At 39.7% G+C, this 13910-nt stretch overlaps 1 protein-coding gene across 1 annotated transcript in view; it reads right to left on the bottom strand.

The window, feature by feature from the left end:
- Positions 1 to 13910, bottom strand: part of csmd2 (CUB and Sushi multiple domains 2) — a 605906-nt gene that overhangs the window by 86559 nt on the left and 505437 nt on the right. The window contains exons 47-51 of the mRNA XM_060847269.1: positions 12657 to 12830; positions 11922 to 12095; positions 8750 to 8923; positions 8469 to 8657; positions 4447 to 4620 (exon numbers count right to left, since the gene is read on the bottom strand). Of these exons, the coding sequence (XP_060703252.1) occupies positions 4447 to 4620; positions 8469 to 8657; positions 8750 to 8923; positions 11922 to 12095; positions 12657 to 12830 (885 nt within the window). The remainder of the gene's footprint in view (positions 1 to 4446; positions 4621 to 8468; positions 8658 to 8749; positions 8924 to 11921; positions 12096 to 12656; positions 12831 to 13910) is intronic.

Here is a 13910-nt window from a genome sequence, read left to right as displayed (position 1 = left end):
TAACGCGGTCTGTGAGGAGCTGGAGCTGGCTGCACTTCCTGCAGATGAAGTCGGCAGGAGCATCGATGGTCAGCCTTACCTCAAACATCCTGCAGGAGGAACATTCCACTGACTGCGCTGCTGTAACTCTACACTTAGTCTCCAAAACAAGAACACTAAGTAGCTTACCTGTTCAGCCAACTGAGTCCTTTTTTTTAGGTTAAGGGAGGAGGGAGGGTGGGAGGCACTACACGTGGAGTGTCTCGGGATCCTTCTCCACTAAAATAACAATCACTTACCTTCCCAACCAGCTCCGCCCTCCGACTTCACTTCCGCCCAGCTCCCGCCGCTCTCTGCTGCAAAAAAAGAACATTAAGTAGCTTACCTGTTCAGCCGACTGAGTCTTTTTTTTTAAGTTAGAGGAGGGAGGGTGGGTGGGAGACACCACACATGTAGCGTCTCGGGTTCCTTCTCCACTCAAATAACAATCACTTATCTTCCCAACCAGTGGAAACAATTTATCTTTATTGACCCTGTTTTTATTCCCTTTTAATGCCTTGAAAACTTCAAACAGATCACCCCTTACATTTCTAACTTTTAGAGAAAACAGGCCTAATTTATACAATAAACAAGGACTGTGGATGTTGGAAATCAGAAACAAAGGACTGTAGACGTTGCAAATCAGAAACATTGTTAGATAAATGCAACAGGTCAGGTAGCATCTGAGAGAGAAAGCAAAATTAATGTTTTGGATCCAAACCGTAAGAAGGGTCACCAGACCTGAAATATTAACTCTGCTTTCTTCCCACATATATGCTGCCTAATTTGTACAATCTTTCTTCATAATGTAATCCCTGAAGTCCAGGTATCAATCTTGTAGACCAATATTGTACTCCCTCCAGTGCCAATATGACCTTCCGAAGGTGTGGTGCCCAGATTTGCTCAGAGTTTTCCAAGTGAAGTCTAATCAGGGTTTTGCACAACAGTATAACCTCATACCATCTGGAAATTCCCTGATCTATCCCTTTTCAGTTTGAAATGGAAAACCTCATATTTACTCAGGTTGAACTCCATTTACCACAGTTTTGTCCATTCACCTTATTGATCAGTGTCCCTTTGTAGTTTTATACTGTCATATACACTGTCTACAGTGCCAACTAACTTTGTGTCATCATCAAATTTAGATATAAAACAGAGGATCAGAAGTTAGGGCATTCAGTCCACCGAGTTTGCTCCGCCATTCAATCCTGGCTGGTAATTATCTCAATCCCATTCTCCAGCTTTCTCTCTGTAAGCCTTGATACTCAAGAACCGATCTATCTCAGTCTTAAATATACTCAATGACTTGGCCTCCACAGCCTGTGTGGCAATGAATTGCATAGATTCATCTGGCTGAAGACATTTCTCCTTATCTCTGTTCGAAAAAGTCTTCACTTTTTGCCTTTGTGATTGTCTTTGCCATTATCCAAGTTATTAATAAATGAAGTGAGTAATTGAGGCCCTAAAGCAGAGCCTATGGGACACCACAGATCAGATCCTGCCAATGTGAGTACATATTCTGCCGCACTGTTAGTACCCATATTCCTTTCTTTCTATCAATCCCAGTTGAGATCATCTGCACTGACCTTCCATATGTCACCATGTACTTTTGGAGAGACACTCTCATCCCCCAGAATTATCCCCTGAACCAAGCCCTCCGACTTCTGCCTCATGCTACTGTCACCCTCCTCATCTACATTTATCCTATTAGTTTACACCAGTTTAAATTTGCAATCTGCTCACTTGTCCTGCAATGGCAATGCACAAGTTTCTGCCAAAGGCAAAGAAGAAATGAAAAACTGGGAGACATGGAAACTCTCAAAGCAAAACAAAATGCCAAATTATTGAGACAAAACTGTTGAGATGCTCTACTTCTTGCAACATGGAATTTTTGTTTACAACAAAGGAAAACTCAGGGCTTTGGGAGAAGTAGAAAATAAAATCAGAACGTTGTGGTTAACATTCACAATTATTTAGCAATCTGTTCCTTTATGAGCAGGCTTGCCTCAGATCTTGCTTTAAGATTTTCACAAGTTAAAGCTATTGATCAACAAATGCAAATGAAATAAAATCAGTATGCACAATATGCTGGCACTTATTCCCTCACTCGTAATTATTCCAAACGACTCTGCGGAGAATACAATCTCAACAAACAAAAGCATGTGTTTTCCACGAGCCCTAATCACAGAAACATTACAATTTAGCAGCCTGATTTTGTTCGTAAATATTCCATTATGAACAAATAATTGAAATTTTGAAAGAAACATAATTTTGTACTAGTTACGTCACATTACACATGCTTGCTTTATTGAAAAATTCAGCAATGGTCTGAATTTAATAGAGGTATTGGAGATCGCAGCTGGCAATTGAAAAGCCAGTGGGAGGCCACAGCTGTCCCTTTTTGGTAGGACCCACTGAAATAAATACTACTCAGGCATCTGACAGGCCGAAGGTACTATGCTGGATATGAGGACACAACATCAAGATTGCAGAGTTTTAAATTTGTTCGAAATGGACAAAGTACAAGCCATACTTTTTTTGACATTACTCTGTCATGGAAAGTAGCTAATGTTGACCAGGCCAACATTTGCTGCCCATCCCTATCAGCTTTTGCCTTTGAGCTGATTGGTTCTCGGGGACATGTCAAAAGGACATTTACGAGTCAACCACATTACTGCGTGTCTGGAGTCACATGTCAGCCAGACCAAGGAAGGACAGCATTAGGGTTTTAATTACAATTGCCAATGATCATATAGTCACTAGAAGGATAACTACGTAAAATCTAGATTTTATTGAATCCAGATTTCATCATCTGCCGTGGTGGAATTTGAACCCTGATTATAAGGTTACTGGGCAGCAGATTAATCAGATAGGACCAAAATCCAGCTGTGTTAGTTCTCTTTCTATAGCCTTACTCCCATTTGGTACTATAGCCATAGTTCAAATGTAATAAGCTTGTTATGACTGACATCAGTTCATTTGGATTGGGCTGTACATCAACCATAATAAATATTACCTCAAGGGAAATGCTGGTGTAATGGTAATATCACTGCAAATAGGGGAAATTTAAATGCAGTTAATAAAATCTAGAATTTTAATAATTGTCTTGGTCACACTGACTATGAAACATACGTGCTTCTTTGATTCTGGCTTCTTGTGCATTTTAAATTTCTTTCATTGTTCCTTTAGCTTCATTGCCTCAACTCTGCACCATGATATTTCCTTCCTTTACGAATCCATGTTTTATTAACTTTCTTTGGCGAAGACTTGAGGGCAGAGGGTGTCTAAATCAAAGTCTATCTCAAAAGCACAAAATCACAGAATGCATCATTGGGATTTACAAACTAAAATGCACAAATGGTGCTTTCTGCAGTCATGGTCACTTTCAGTGAAATAGCAATAACTAATACCTGCAGCTCATTGTTAATTTCCATGCCATTGAAATATCTGCACTCTTATATTTATACCGCTGTTCAACAACCAAGGTAACCATGTGGATTGAACTTTTGCAGTTGCATCTAGTTCTCTTTTCAGATCAACAAAAGTTACCTCTCTCTTTGGCAGAACACTCTATTTCTGAAACCTATTCATTCTGTCTAAATAGATATGGGACCTTACCTGATCTTACTTCCAGTAACCTACTCCATCTCTTATCTTTTCTCTCATGATAATTGAAAAACTCATTTTCCTTCACTTCTCTTGCCATATTAAGTACAACATTTTTCTTTTGTCATTTTATGCCCTCTTTACACTCCAGGCACTATCTAGATAACTAGAAATGAAGCACATTATACATTATACAGCATAGCCTTGATACGTAATTCTAGAAACCAGAGCATTCATTCATCAGAGATTATATTTCAGGGATTCATAATACAACTCATTAACCATTTCATCATGGTCTGCTTCAGTTTGTATGTGGAGTAATTTTTCCTCTTCTTTATGTCCTTACCCCATGTCCAACTGTTTGAGGTTCAATTAGATCTTCCTATATCTGATTTTCTCGATCATAACCTGCTCCAGGCCAAGACAATTCTTTAATTCTGGCCTCTGGTGCATCTCCAAATTCTTTCATTGTTCCTTTATTCATTGTCTCAACTCTATGCCCTGGAATGTCCTCTCTCCACAACTCTGTTTTTAAATCAATACCCCCTGCCACTAAGTATCACTTTGATGAAAGATTTGATTACTTTTCTAATCCCTTCATGTCACTTGGTGTCAAAGTTTGTCTGATAACACCACTATAAAGTGCCTTGGGATTATTCACTATGTTGATGGTATTATGTCAGTGCAATAATTGTTGTTAAGACATCAAAGACATTAAATATAACAGTTCCTCCATTTAACATTAAATACATCCAAGCAAAGATCGCAGCTTGTTTTACCTGGTATGTTTTGAACCTGGTATAATGACATAAGAACGTTTACCTGAGCAATGTGGTAATGATCCACTCCAATGCCCATCCAGCTGGCAGATACGAGTGGCATTTCCAACCAAGCGACGATTTCTTTCACAGTAATACCGCACAGTGGAGCCAACTGTAAACTGGTCACCGTACAGTTCTGCACCAGGTGGAATTCCGGGATGACCACATGTTATCACTAACAGGGAAAGTAGTGAGGGAGAAAACAAGCATTTCATTTGCATTCTGAAAATATCCTTAAAAATCAAACAATACAAAGCTAACATGAAACACAAGATGGAGTATGCTATATCTATAATAATGCTGACGGTGGAGTGTATTCTATTACAGTTGCACCCAACAGATGCAAGGATAGCAAATGTAACTCCAATAGGCATGAAGGATTACAATCTCCTCAACTTCCAAATTAGGAAGAAATAATTGAGGGCACTTTACAACTTGCAACATATTCACTCATGGGTCAAGGGCATTGCTGGCAGGGTCAGCATCTATTGCTCGTCCCCACTTGCCCCAAGAAGGTGATGGTCTTCGTGGTCAAGCTCCTTGATGCCACACCTGGTTAAATGCAGTTTTGATATCAATATCCACCAGAAAAAAGCTTTTGTACTTGTCAAAATAAAACGTAATGACTTATAGGCAAACTAGATTTACTACAGATGATTAAATATACATTGGTCTGCGTTCAGCCAAGGACTATTATAGGTGAACCTTGATTGTAGTTATTTTCATGGGGTGATTGCTCCTTGTTATGTCCACAAAATACTTCAAATATCTCAGAGTTCAAAAGACTTCTGTAAACAGCAAGAGAAAATCTTGACCCATTGATTATTGTGACGTAAATTTTCAACTCTACAAGATCATAAAAAATAGAAACAGGAGAAGGCTATTCAGCCCCTTTAACTTGCTCTATCATTGATTTGGATCATGGTTGATACAATATTCCTGCAGTCCAGTCCACTTCCCTGCAATTTCCCCATAAACCTTTATTCCATAATGATCAAGAATCTCTCTATCAGCCTTAAATATACACAAGGACTCTGTCCCCACTGCTCTCTATGGCAAAGAGTTCCAAAGATTCAGAACCCTCTGAGAGAAGAGATTCCTCCTCACCTCAGTCTTAATTCGGCGTTCCTTTGTCGTGAAGCTATGCCCTCTGATCCCAGACTCTTCCATGAGGAGAAACATGTTCTTAGCCCCTTAATGATCCTATATGTTTCAATGAGATCACCTCTCATTCTTCTAAACTTAAGTAAGCACAGTCCCAATCTGTTTAGCTTTTGTTCACAAGACAAAACCTCTGTCACAGCTTGCTTGTGTACCTCCTCTGAACGCCCGCCAAGGAAATAATATCCTTCCTTAAGTAAAGGGGACCATAACATCTCCAAGTACTCCAGATGTAGTCTCACCAGCACCTGTACAATAAGACTTCCCTACTCTTATACTCCAACCCCCTTGAAATAGGAGCAGGTATTTCCATTCGCCTTCCTGATGACTTGCTGCACCAGTGTACTAGTTTTCTGTGTCTAGGTGTATTGCACATTTTGGCAAATTTTCTTCATTTAAATCATATTCTGTTCTTTTTTTCTCCCTTCCAAAATAAACAACTCCACATTTTCCCATGTTATGCTCCATTTGCCAACTTTTTGCTCACTCACTATCAATATCTCTCTGCAAACTGTTTGTATCTTTCTCACAACCTGACTTTCCCACTATTTTTGTGTCAAATGCAAATTTGGCTAGAGTACATACACTTCTTTCCTCCAAGCCATTAATATATATTGTAAATAGATGCTGTCCCAGCACTGATCCCTGAGGAACCCCACTGGTCAGGGTCGCCAACCTGAAAAAGAACTCCTTGTTTCCACTCATTGTTTCTTGCCCACTAGCCAATTGTATATCCACATCAATATGTTACCTCCAACACTATGGGCCCTTCTGACTTAACCTTTTGTGAGGTACCTTGTTGAATACCTTCTCAAAGTACAAATACAACACATCTATTGCATCCCCTCTAACCTCTCTGATTGGCAGTTTAGTGAAAAGCTCTCATAAATCAGTCAGATACAATTCCCTTTTCAAGAAGCCAGGCTGACTCTACTTGTTTAGATTATGATTTTCCAAATGTGCTGCTTTTACTTCCTTGATAATTGTTTTCAAAACTTTTCCAACAATAGATGTTGAGCTACTCAGCCTATACTTACCCAGGAGGTTACCAATCTAGCACTGCTAATAATATATAGAGTGATGTTCATCAAAGGGCAGTCTTGCTCCAGTTACTGGTCTTATTTTGGCCTGAAAGTTGCAGTGGACTAGGCTTGTGGCATGACTGGCTTTAAATAAAGTCAGGGTTTGCGCTATGAACAGGTAATTGCCAAGGTCAAGCTATGGAATTTAATTCACACTCTCCTCATTCCTGAAGAAGGACTCATGCCCGAAACATCGATTCTCCTGCTCCTTGGATGCTGCCTGACCTGCTGCGCTTTTCTAGCAACACATTTTCAGCTCTGATCTCCAGCATCTGCAGTCCTCACTTTCTCCTATGGAATTTAATTCAAAAGTTTTATTGTGCCACATGACTCTGTGAAGTCTGTGGCTAAACATAAGCTAAACAAAATAAACTATCAAATGCATCTGTATTACACTGCATGGTCAGTAATCATCATAAAATCTATGGGATAGAGAGGTTACTACACGTATGTGACATAATATTCCAACTGCAAGTCATTGCAAACGAATCACAGGAGTCTGAATAATTCCACACTTCTGTTCCAGAGGCTGTCCCCATCACAGTTTGCACCCTAGCACTCCAGATTAGCTTTTGTAGCATTTGAACGAAACCAGAGCATGCCCAGCACACCAAAAACATCGAAGGACCTTCAGATTGCCCGTCAGGGGTCTGCAACATCCTCAAATAAAACAAAGGACTGCTGATGCTGGAGATCTGAAACAAAAACAGAAATGGCTGGTGGAACCCAGCAGTCTGGCAGCATCTGTGGAAAGAAAGTGGAGTTGATGTTTTGAGTCCAGTGACGCTTCATCAGGTTCTGATGAAGGTTTGCCAGCAATTTCTGTCACTGTTCCTGAAACAGCCTTCTTGTCAACATAGCAACCATGACACAACTTCATTCTCTTCCACTCATCACTATCAAATGCATCTGTATTACACTGCATGTGGGCGGCACGGTGGCACAGTGGTTAGCACTGCTGCCTCACAGCGCCTGTAGACCCGGGTTCAATTCCCGACTCAGGCGACTGACTGTGTTGGAGTTTGCACGTTCTCCCCGTGTCTGCGTGGGTTTCCTCCGGGTGCTCCGGTTTCCTCCCACAGTCACAAAGATGTGCGGGTGAGGTGAATTGGTCATGCTAAATTGCCCGTAGTGTTAGGTAAGGGGTAAATGTAGGGGTATGGGTGGGTTGCGCTTCGGCGGGTCGGTGTGGACTTGTTGGGCCGAAGGGCCTGTTTCCACACTGTAAGTCTAATCTAATCTATACTGGCCAGGGTTCAAGAAGAGATAGAAAATTGCGACATAAACTAACTACCATACAGGAATTTCTTCAACAATTTTTTTTTCAAAGGAAACCACAGGCAAGTTTTTTTGGGGTTAATTGCAGCTTTTCTTTACAGACTTTTATGAGTTCATTCAGTCATGAAGTAACACTGTATTCAATACTTTTTTTGTTCTCGTGGATGACCAGCGCAATGGTACTACTTTTGAATTTTCTAAGTTGAAAAAGTGCACATGACATTGTCTCCCCTTTTCGTTAGCTGACCAAGATTTGTACTGGATCAAAGTTCTCCGGATGACTGGGTTATGTATATCTTTGATTGTGGTGGTTTGTGATTGCAAACAAAAAAAACATGAAAAATTCAAAGTATTGATGATTATTTGATGTTTGAAATATATTGAAATAATTTAACAATTTCTGTTAGTAATGGTTTTGTATCTGGCATTGATAACTTGATTAAAAATTTGATAATAAATAGACTCTTCATTTCTGAATGTTTATTGCACTATAATCACTTACACAAACACTTTGGGAGAGATCGATCCCAGGAACCATCTCCTTGACACGTCAAAACATCTGATCCCAACAGGTAGTATCTGGGATTACATTCATACGACACAGTACTACCGTAACTGAATCTTTGTGCGACGTTTATTTGCACCCGACGAATACCATTTTCAATGTGTGCGGGATCTGAACAATTGACCACTGTAGGAAAGTAAGAAAACGTGAAGGTCCTTTCTACCCTGTTTGACATCACTGAAGAAGTGTTAAAACTGCACAAAAGTCATACTTTATACCTTGACAAGTCGGAAGTGAGTTGCTCCATTGTCCATTAGATTGACATTGGGAGCTAACAGTCCCATGAAGTGTATATCCTGGGTTACAGGTGAACCGAACAATGTCATTCAGGTTAAACTGTGTTCCATGTGTTACGCCGTTACCTGGATTACCAGGGTGTCCACACGTAATAGCTGTGAGAAAAAAGCAAAACAACAATTATTTGGTAATATATAATTGATCAGTAATATATTCCAGTGAAGCTCTAAGATTCTGAATGCCCTTTCTCCATGGATAAATTCAAAACATTTTATAATTCTTTGTCTGAAATTAAAATCAGGTAAGTACACAGATATGAGGTGGGCACCAATATACACAACAGAAAATCTAACTAAAGAATGTTGAATATCTAAGAGTGTCACTGACTTTCTTGAAATATATATCACACGGCAAATTTCTTGATGGGAACATGCTCTTGGAAAATCATAGATTCATAGTGTCAAACCCATACAAACTTGCTGTATTTAAAACTAAGATGTGGCACAAATTAATACTCAATGATAATTGTTGTACAAGTTATACAATTTTCAGAAAATGTGTCAAGTGCTAAATAGAGGTGAATGAAAGATCCATCTCTAACCAAAATAATAACGAACACCCATGGCCACTGAAGATATTACCTCGGATGCCAGGGAATAGTTTACTTGTTGCTGTTGTGAGGTAATTTAAGGAGCTGTATTCCCATGTGGGGCTACAATTAGCTGGAACACTTTTGGGGAATTTGGGAACACTGTCATTTTTTTTTGTCTGTGCAGAATTAATTGGGAAACCCTTCTGCTTGAAATTGAGTGCACAGAACCATACTCAAAGCACACAGTTCCCTATATAAACAAACTCAGTACATGATTCATATAAACTCAACAAGAGTTAACATTAGAACAACAGATTGGTTCACATTGACTGGAAGTGAAATGTCACCACTTCTTCAGTATAAACTGTGCAGTACCAACCATTAGTCAATTAGTTGTTCATTCCCAGTGCGTTGAATTTGACTGGTAACAGTAAATTGGTTCTATACTTGCACAATGCAGAACAATTCATAACTCAAAAGCTCTACTAGTGTGAGTTATGACTGTCTTTAGCAAGAATGAAAGAACTCTTAAAAACTCACCAGCACCAGTGAGACACTTTCTATTTATTGCAACGGATTGAGCTATTGTTTGAAATGAGCACAGCTGTTAACCAAATGTTTGAAATGTGCATGTGGACTTGTCAACTGCAAAAAGATTATTCAATTTATGTGTGTTGCTTTCTGCTTTTCCATGTTATAAATTAGCATGCCATTGGACATCAATATAAAATCCATCCTAAAGAATCAAGGCTGTTAAAACCCATCAAGCCCCTAACATACTACAGCGCTCTTTACTGTCTACAAAATGCACTGCATCAACTCATGAAGGCTCCTTCAATAGCAACTTCCAAATCTGTGATATTTCTTATTTAGAAGCACAAGAATAGAAGATGCATGGGCACACCACCATTTGTAAGTTCCCCTCCAAGCCACACACCTTCTCAACTTAGAGCTATATCACTGTCCCCTCACTACCACTGAGTTAAAATCCTGGAACTGCCTTAAAGCAGCACTATGGGCACATCTAACCCTCAGAGATTGCAACAGCTCAAGAAGGCAGCTCATCACAGCCTTCTCAAAGGTAATTAGGGACAGGCAGTAAATCCTAGTCCAGTCAGTAATGGTGACAACCCTAAAAGAATATTTAAAAGAGAAAATGACGTGGAACCTGTATTAAAACACTGGTGAAGAATGAGAAGCCAGACACCTGAATGGATGCCTTTATTCCACAATTACAGATACTGACATCTCTGATTATGCCAATGATCCTATTGCCATTGCCTCTCATTCATGTGAGAATACATCATGCTGATAATTACTCTGGTCTGGATATTGCAATCTACCCATACTTTTGACCTCTGTACCATCAAGGATACATTTTGAAAGTTGCAGTTGGGTTGTTATTTTAACTCTTTAGCTTGAGCTAAATTTGGCACAAGAAAATTCCATAGGTGGAGATCTTTCAGTCTCCCAAGTAAGCCAAAGGTATGTACAGACAGCCCTTGAACATCCTCATAGACTGACTATGGGAATTACTCAGGAAGTTCAAATTCCCAATGGGCAATTCTCCAGCTATGTTGAATCTTGTGCAAATATCTGAACACTGAGTTGGAGTCAAAGACTTGGGAGAAATCCTGAGACCTGTACCATTACCAAGGAAACGTTGGATAGTTGCAACTATGTCCAAAGGCCCATGTCACTATATAACTCATCCCTTACACCCATACCTCTGACCCTTCAAATCCTAATTCCTCTCCAAACCTCTGACGCCCCCTGACACTTTGATCCCTCCTAGTCTGACCTCATGACTCAACCCCTCAGCCATAACAAAGGGGTGTGGCTCTGCTTCCCTCATGATCCTGCACTACAAAGCAGGAATCATTGAGTCATAAAATCATACAGTACAGAAGAGGCTCTTTGGCCCATCAGGTCTATACCACCAAAAGAAAACTACGTGAAATCTTCATTAGTTCCGCTTTCCAGCCTTGGCCGATTTCAGGTACACCATGCATTTCTAAAAAGACCAGTTTCAGAAAATATCAGCCAGAAATGTGCAGCTGGATACGGTACATGGTGTAAATGAGAATAGCACGAGCAGTAGTGCAACAATGAGTGCCCTGCAAGAAGATTCACCCTGGATTGTCTGGTACCCCCAATCAGTGGTCCTAATCCTACTTCCTAGGCAACATACCTTTCTGGGAATTAACTCTTGCAAATTGAATGTGACTTATAATGGTGCAATAGCAACAATTTACTGAATGCTAAGCATAGCATTGCTCCAATATCCTGATCCCCTCAACACCTTTCTTCTGCAAGCCCCTATCTAACTGCCTTTATTTGTATTATTATGATTGACTCAACATCAATAATCAAGCTCTGCATAGCTTGTGCAAAAGAAAAGTCTCAGTTACCCAAGTGAGCTAAGTAATTAAATGCAGGAAAGTAAGACAGTTTTGAAGATACATTGGCGCATTGTAAAGAAAGAGAAACAAAACAGTTTCACCTGAGGCACTTGGCTTCCCTTCATTGATTATTGAATCACATTCTGAAGCAATACTTACGCACACATACAGGTGATCTGCCTGACCACTGATGGTCCTGTTGGCAAATTCGGACTGAAGTTCCAATCAAGCGAAAACCTGGGCTGCACTGGTACACCACTGTCCCACGATAATTGAAATTTTCTCCAATTATTTGACCATTGACAATGGGCTTAGGTATCCCACAGTGACCAGCTGAAGCAAAGAAAATGCTGCAATCAGTAACATTTGTGACTTGATCGATTCCAACTCCAGGACAGAATACAAAAACGACAATATAATAAGCAGCCTTTAAGTTATTTATATGGAGAGACTTTGTGTTGAGCACACTGATGGGTTTTAGTACTTTCAAGTCCAATGTGATAACTCAGGAAGGCTAAATTGGGCACTTGGCTATAAAATTAAAACAGCTGGTTTAGTGGGCTGCTGGTTTAAAAAGGATTAATCCCAAATACTGTATCTGAATGATCACATTGCATGAATACAATGACAAATCAGAAAGGAAACTTTCAAAACTACAGATGGGAACCTTCTCAACTTGACCTTCTTGGAATTCATTACCATTATATCTTTGTTTAATGTTCACACTTAATTGCAAACTTTCAGAAGCAATGAATAAGCAATGGTATTTCTTGAAAATTCTGAACAACTAAAATTGTTACATGTAAAGACAAGCAAAATAAAATAAGCAAAACTTCACAGCTGACAAGGCAAAGAGTTTTCTACACTATTATGTTAATATAATCAAATACAAACCAAGGCATTTCACTTCCATTCCGCTCCACAGCCCGTTGGCCTGACATTCCCGTACCCGGGATCCTACCATTGTGTATCCGGTATTGCAGGAAAAGATGGCAGTCGCTCCATATACTGTTAATGTTCCAATTTTATTGCCATTTGGAGGAAATGGCAGTTCACCACATGAGATGACTGAAGAATTACAAAAAAAGAATGACCAATTAATTTTAACAATTCAGCCTTTTTGAAAGGCTTGCTTTCTGACAACCACTTTCTGGTCAGTTTGAATTTAGACACAGTCATGTTTAAAGGTTTGCAAATCAAACATTGCTTAGAATTTCTGTTCATCCAAATGAAAGTTTTCCCAAAAGGAATGCTGCTTGAGGTCTAGAACTTTTCAGAGGAGTCACCAGTTAGGACAGAAATAAGGAGGAATCACTTCTCTCGGAGGATAGTGCATCTGTGGAATTCTTTACCACAGAGGGCTATAAAGGTTGGATCATGAAGTGTATTCAAGGATGCAATTGAAAATCTGTCTATCAGTGAGGAACTCAAGGCAGGCGATAAGGCAGGAAAGTAGAGTTAAAGTCATTAGGTCAGCCATTAGCGCACTGAATGGCACAGCAGACTCAATGGACCGAATGGCCCATTTCTGCTCCTAAGTGCTATGATCTCATAAAATTTTCCACTAATGATTAACTTTACTTCAAAATTCCATTGTAAGACATGCTTCCTTGGAGGTCCTTCAGTTCCCAAAAAGCCCCTGTTTTACCTGCTATCTGCATTGTTAATGTGTTGCTCTATGTAAGACATTTTCAATTAATACAGATTTTGTCATGTCGCTGCTGTTATTCTTGTGTTTCCAACATAAATATGAAGACAAGGAAACAACAGTAACTGTTTCAATAATGAACACAGTGGCTGAAAATTGAGAGGAAGGGAATGGATGGCTTTCCCTTTGGAAGGGAAATCAGCTGGAAGCTGACTCACCTACAGGAAGCCCACTTCACAGTCATAACAAGTTGCTGGGAAGGGAAAGTGCGATCTTTAGTAGGGAGACTCTTATATTGAAAAGGACACCCTTGAAGATGACTTCTCCCCTTTCTCTTACCATTTCATAAAATTGATCCAAAATGATCCAAATAATAAAAAGCGTTTAAAGACAGACTACGTTGAATGAAGAAACTCGGAAAGTTACCACAGCTAAGAGAAAACCCCAGCATTGGGAAGATTTGAGAGATCAGCAGAGGCTAAGAAGAAGAAAATAAGATG

Source organism: Hemiscyllium ocellatum, chromosome 30 (assembly GCF_020745735.1).
Source record: "Hemiscyllium ocellatum isolate sHemOce1 chromosome 30, sHemOce1.pat.X.cur, whole genome shotgun sequence".
NCBI lineage: Eukaryota > Metazoa > Chordata > Chondrichthyes > Orectolobiformes > Hemiscylliidae > Hemiscyllium > Hemiscyllium ocellatum.
Note: the sequence above shows the minus strand (reverse complement) of the source record. Positions and strands in the feature narration are given on the sequence as shown.